The sequence below is a fragment of the Parasteatoda tepidariorum genome, chromosome 8 (genome assembly GCF_043381705.1).
Source record: "Parasteatoda tepidariorum isolate YZ-2023 chromosome 8, CAS_Ptep_4.0, whole genome shotgun sequence".
NCBI classification, from domain to species: domain Eukaryota; kingdom Metazoa; phylum Arthropoda; class Arachnida; order Araneae; family Theridiidae; genus Parasteatoda; species Parasteatoda tepidariorum.
In genome coordinates this window covers 57,617,094-57,623,673 of record NC_092211.1, presented here as the reverse complement: position 1 = coordinate 57,623,673, position 6,580 = coordinate 57,617,094, and the positions used below count along the sequence as shown (strand labels likewise).

Below are 6,580 nucleotides of genomic sequence, written 5' to 3'. Positions count from 1 at the left end.
TTAGATTATTTTTTATCAATTCAAATATAAAATAGATGACATTCAAAGATATGGGCTTCATTTCCGTTTTCAATCTCAGTTAACAATAAAAACTTTTTATTCTCATGTAAAACTTTCATTATTTCAATGTTGTAATTAATCCAAAAACTTTATAACTTCTTTTAAAAATATATTTTTTTTTTAATTTTAACCAAAAGTCATAGTATAATATAAATCTTAGAAATATCTTTAATCCATAATAGAGTAAGTCGTACTTGAGAGTTTTTTTTTTATCAATTCAAACATTAAAAAGACGACATTCTTCAAAGATATTAGCTTCATTTCCGGTCTAAGTCTCAGTTTACGATAAGAACTTTTTTTATCAATTAAACTTTTATTATTATAGTGCTGTAATTAATCCACAAAACTTTGAATTTGTTTTTAAAAATAATTTCTTAAGTGCTGCTCAAAAAGTAACAATAAAATAAAATATTTTTGAATTCAAATTGGAATAAGAAATATTTTCGATTTTTTAATCATTTCAAATATAAGACAAACGACATTATTCAAAGATATTGGCTTCATTTCCGTTTTCATTCTCAGTATAATATTTAATGATAAATACTTAATTTCTAGTGAAACTCATATTACCTTAGTGCTGTAATTAATGCAAAAATTTTGAAACTGTTTTTAAAAAAGGTTTTTTAAGTATTACCCAAAAAGAAATGGTATGGCTCAGAAATAATTTTGAATTCGCATTTGAATGCAAAGCATATTTAGATTTTTTTTCATCAATTCTAAATTATTAATCAGTATCAACTGTCAATAAACAATTTTTATTTAGTCGAAAACCTTTACATTTTTTTTATATGCATAAGATATAATAGACACCCGATGGCAAAGTGGTCTTCTCGCTCCCGTTCCACAGGTCCTTGGTTCGATCCTCGGACAGGACAAGTCTGGCTCAGCATTTCATCTCTTCAGTGGGTTGATAAATGAGTACCAAGCATGCTTGGGAACTAAACAATGGGGGTTTCGCGTTCGGCTGACCACGTAACCGGAACATCTGCTCCTATACCCCAGAGCCCAAGGTCAAGAAAACTGAGATGGGCACAGTTGGATTTGCATACACTTCAACCTGCCGGGAAAAAAACCCGTATTTATTCCGTTCGGAATCTTTTTCCGAACGGAATTATGACATACGGTATTATGACATCACGAGAGTGTCATTACAACCGGAATTAGATTCCGTGAAGTTGCTAATAAGGCCTCATACGACAATTAATGCTTTAGGATTGGAGTCATTGTCTCAACTACCATGCGCAGCAGATATCACAACAATAGGTTTTCCTTCATTCTGACCACTACAACATTTTCCAATTGTCAGAAACTTTAAAAAAATCGGAATAATGCCATTTTTACATATTTTGAGCAAAAACCAATTGATTTGTGTAGAACCGGCATCAAACATTTACTTACTAGATGTAAAATGGGTTGTTGATAACGATTACATCATTTATTCTAAGTAAAAACTAACTGGACATTTTTCTGGAATAAATGTAAAAAATTTAGAACTTCTCGGCTCCAAATGCTAATAGAGCATGAAATATTCAATGAAAATAGACTTGATTGAAAAAATTAAATCTTCTAAAAGATTTCATACTTATAAGACTTATCAAGACTTTATATTTATATGACTTATGTAGACCTCATACTTATAAGACTTTTCGAGACTACATATTTATAAGACTTATCAAGATTTCATACTTATAAGACTTATCAAGACTTCATACTTGCATGACTTGTCAAGACTTCATACTAGCCTTTTAAGCTTTAATTTTTCTGGGACTTTAGTTTCATCGAGAAACTTCACGTTATATTGGGACTATGCTTTCTAACATATATATATATATATATATATATATAAGGGAAGACATTTAGGGCATTCAAATCTTTTACATAATTTTAAATTTTTATTTATTTTAGTTTTAAAGCACGATTTTGCAGTTAATAATGAAGAATAACCGCCGTTCACAACAGCCAATCACATGTCTGAAAACGGCAAGCTTAAAAAAGCGATTTACAAGTCTGAATTTTCTTTTTCAGAGATGCAACCAATCACAAAATAGTTAGAATTTCATTCTTCAGTTTTACAACATCTCAACTTATTTCGTATTGATATATTGATTAATCTGATTATTTGTTTTCTAAAACGTTAATTCGTAAGTTTAATCTGGTTCCGGCATATAAGATAAAGTTGAATGACAAGGAATTTAATTAATATGCAATACAGTAAATAAGCGAAGAGATATTTTATAAAAGTATTTAATGAAAAATAATAACAGCGAAATATATGCGTTTGCGAAGCGTTCTATTTACATCTCTGAATGTTGCCACCTATTTTTATGAAAGTTAAACTATTCTCTGCTATAATAAAATTAGACTTATGCGAACCTTACATTCTATTGATCTAAGTGACGATGGGATTTGTATTTTAAAAAAATGTGATAAGATTCGCTTAAAAAATGTTGACGTTATTATATGGGACGAAGCAAGTATGATTCCCAGAAAAGCAATAGAAATGATCGATAGAACTTTTCGTGATCTTCTAGCTAATGAGATACCATTTGGTGGTAAGATAATCATTTTAGGTGGAGATTTTCGACAAGTGTTACCTGTCGTTAAAAAAGCTACACATATGCAGGTTATTAATGAAACTATAAAATACTCTTTTCTTTGGCCATTTTTTGAAATCCTCCATTTGACAATTAATATGAGAGTTAAAGCTGGTAACCAAGAATTTGCCAATTGGTTGTTGACAATTGGCAATGGAGAACTTTTACATCTTGATGCAAGCACTCCTGATCTTTATTGTAAAGATATCATTTCTTGGTTTTTTGAAAAAATCGATTGTCTTAATACTAACTTCATTAATCACATCATATTATCACCGCAAAATGATGAAGTTAACAAAGTTAATGAAAATATTTTATCACGTGTGCCAGGTGAAGAGGTTATAAGTTATAGTATTGATAAGGCCACACTATATGGAGTAGATAAATCAGACGGGAGAGAAGAAGAAGCTACTTTAAGGTATTCTATTGAATATTTAAACTCCATAAATCTCCCGGGACTGCCACCTCATCAGCTCAAATTAAAAGTTGGATGCATTGTAATGCTGATCAGGAACATATCTATTGTTGATGGCCTTTGCAATGGAACTCGATTGACTGTTCTTAAAATAGGGAAAAGAGTATTGACTTGCCAAATTGCTACTGGTAATAAAAATGGTAGTATTGTCAATCTTCCAAGAATAGAATTAAATACATTATCAAGTAATTCTTCCTTACCATTTGTGCTTTATCGACGACAATTTCCTGTTAGATTAGCTTATGCCTTAACAATTAATAAGGCCCAGGGCCAAACCTTCGATAAAGTTGGGCTATATATTGAACGGCCTATTTTTTCTCATGGTCAATTATATGTGGCATTGTCAAGATGCACAACGAAGGAGAACATTAAAATATTTATTAAAGATGATCCTGTCATTAACAATATTGTATATAGAGAAATATTATAACATATATATATAATGTCAAATTTATAAATGTATTTAGCGTAAAGAAAATGCTATTGGTGCATTGTTTATTTTAATTCCGCAAAATTAATGTTTTCATTTATAGTTATTTTGCTGAATATTATTAAAATATTTTTTTAAAAATTACCCTGTTCTTAACAATATTGCTTATTGAAAAATATTATAGTGTTTGCATATATATATATATATATATATATATATATATATATATATATATATATATATATATATATATATATATATATATATATATATATATATATATATATATATATATATATATATATATATATATATATATATATATATATATATATATATATATATATATATATATATATATATATATATATATATATATATATATATATATATATATATATATATATATATATATATATATATATATATATATATATATATATATATATATATATATATATATATATATATATATATATATATATATATATATATATATAGCGCCATATAATAATATGTGGGACATTATAAGGCATAAGGCAAAACGAACATTTTGATAATTTCTCTATTGAGCTAATGTGTTAAAATATTGAGAATTCAACTTTGAACCTCAGTGAAAATGTACAGAAACAATTACATATATTGGGAGAAGCAGAAATTTTTGGACTGCCAACTAAGCTGTAAAAATATTTTTATAAACGATTATATGGAATTTAATATTTTTCTTGCTATTAAGCGGATTGTTTTCGCACATAACCTGTTTTTTCTGCTTTTAAATTTATTTTAATGACCATGAAACTTAAAAGTACGAAGTTTGAGGATTAATCGAGGTTTGTTACTGAACAGGAATGAATAGACAATCAGATTGGCAGGACTTTTAAAAAATGTATTAGGGTGCCCAAATGTACCTTTTATATTATTTGGAACAGACTATCAAGAATTAGAGCAACTTAGGGCAGTCAAAGAACAGGACTTCCGCACGTTGTTCGAACCTTGGCACGCATGAGAAGTCTAAAAGATCTAAATGATGAAAGTTTAAAATCTAAGAGAAATTAAAAATCTTGGGACTCATTAATTAATCCCTTCCACGAAACAACCAAAGATCAGTTAGAGGTATGGTAAAAAAATGAAAGTATCAAATTAGACCATGAAACATATTGTAAAAAATATCTCGAGTCCAAGTCCAAAAAGAAGCTTACTGTCCCTCAAATGAAAAAGACTGCAAAAACCGCAAAAAAGACTTCTGTTCACTCTTCATGATTTTAAAAAAATCTCTTTTTACCTACTCGAACTCCTTAAAATCGAAGAAAAGTATAATGCTCAGAATGTTTGCACTTACTCGTATAATTTAAAAAATATGTGTAAATCACAAAAAACAATTACTAGACTTCAGAATTCATCTTTCGTTAATATATGCGGGGTATGCCAGGTTCGAATCCTGGTCACGGTAACAATGAATGTGATGGTGATAAGATTGAGTTAACAATAAATAAAATAAAGTTCTTGAAGGATGACTTAGATTTAGATGAAAATATTTAACACTACCGAAATTCTTCGTCCTAGAAGGATTAATTCCATTTTGACCGGGTCTGTGCTAGTGTTTTTTTGGACATAAGAGGTAGGGCATAAAGGTTTTCTATGAATTTATTTTCTCATTCGCTTGAGATTTGGGCATCTCTTGATGGTTCCTGATGGTCTGTGCTAGTGTTTTTTTTATATATAAGAGGCATGACATAAATGTTTTCTATGATTTTAGTTTCTCATTCACTTGAAATTCGGGCATCAGTTACAAGAAGAACCTGGTGGATCTCTTGATGGTTCTTGATGGTCTGTGCTAGTGTTTTTTCGGATATAAGAGGCATGGCATAAAAGTTTTCTATGGTTTTATTTTCTCTTCACTCGAGATTCGGCCATCAGATTCGAGAAAAAACTGGTGGATCTCTTGATGGCTCAAGCTCAGTTGTTAAATCAGTCTCATGAAAGAAGAATAGACAAATTATTTAGATCAATTGCATAGATAATTATAAGAAAGGATTAATTACATAGATAATTTCTTAAAAGTTGCACAATGCTGCTATAAACACTACACATGCTCCAAGGTCTAAAAATGATGATAGTCAAGGTGAAAAAAAGGGAAAGCACGTGCCGTTTTCCAGACATTGTGTCTAAATTTTGAACTATATTTTTCAAACTTGAAAAATCAAAGGGAAGAGAAAACTAAATCTATTTCTGCATTACATTTCCTTAAAATTTACTTGAAGATAATTTGCAAAACTGAATTAAACCATCTAAAATAAAAATCGATTCGGTTCAAGTGTGACGCATCCTCATCACAATTACTTCCATAATATTCTTCTGCATGCCTAGCAACATAGATCCAAAATATTCGAAAACTGCGTACATTCCGACAAAAATCAGTGTTCCGTCTCACGGAGCCAGAGCAATTTAAACCTGGAGCCAGCAGAATATCTGTGGCATCATATTAAACTTGAAATAGCCCCTACCATCACCAGACTTAAATCCTTCATACTATGCAGTCTTGGGTGAATTAAAGGCAAGAGTAAATTCAAAAACAACACAGCCTTAAGAGTCATTAAAACATGCTGTAAGAAGGAGCGGGGCAAACTATTTATGGACCTCATTCGTGCTGCAGCCAAAGGCGACTCCGCCTTTTGGTTCACGTCTCCAAATTTATTCTTTTATTTTATTGTTGTCTGATACCATGCTCCTTTTTTCTCAATTCCTACTATTAATTCAAGTTCATCCTATATATATTTGGGTCATTCTCATAAAAACAGTCATTTTCATGTCCCCAGTATATTTTATGTTTGTTTTACAGCTTACGAAAAAAAAAATCAGGGAAAGTGTCCTTCAGAATGCAAGCTAACTAAAGAATAAAAATAAAATTATCTTTTTTTATTTTTTATTTATTTTAGGTAATTAAAATATACCAATATGTCATTCCCTCACTTGTCCCCACTGCTGATTTAAAAAAAGAAAAAAATTGTTTCTGAAATAAGA

The 6,580-nt window shown here is 29.6% G+C and overlaps 1 protein-coding gene across 1 annotated transcript; it reads left to right on the top strand.

Moving 5' to 3' along the window:
- The first annotated feature begins 2,536 nt into the window (after positions 1-2,536).
- LOC122268939 (ATP-dependent DNA helicase PIF1-like) lies at positions 2,537-3,559 on the top strand. Its single transcript, XM_043039890.2, has one exon. It carries the CDS (start codon positions 2,537-2,539, stop codon positions 3,557-3,559), a length of 1,023 nt encoding a protein of 340 aa, XP_042895824.2.
- The last annotated feature ends 3,021 nt before the right edge of the window (positions 3,560-6,580 follow it).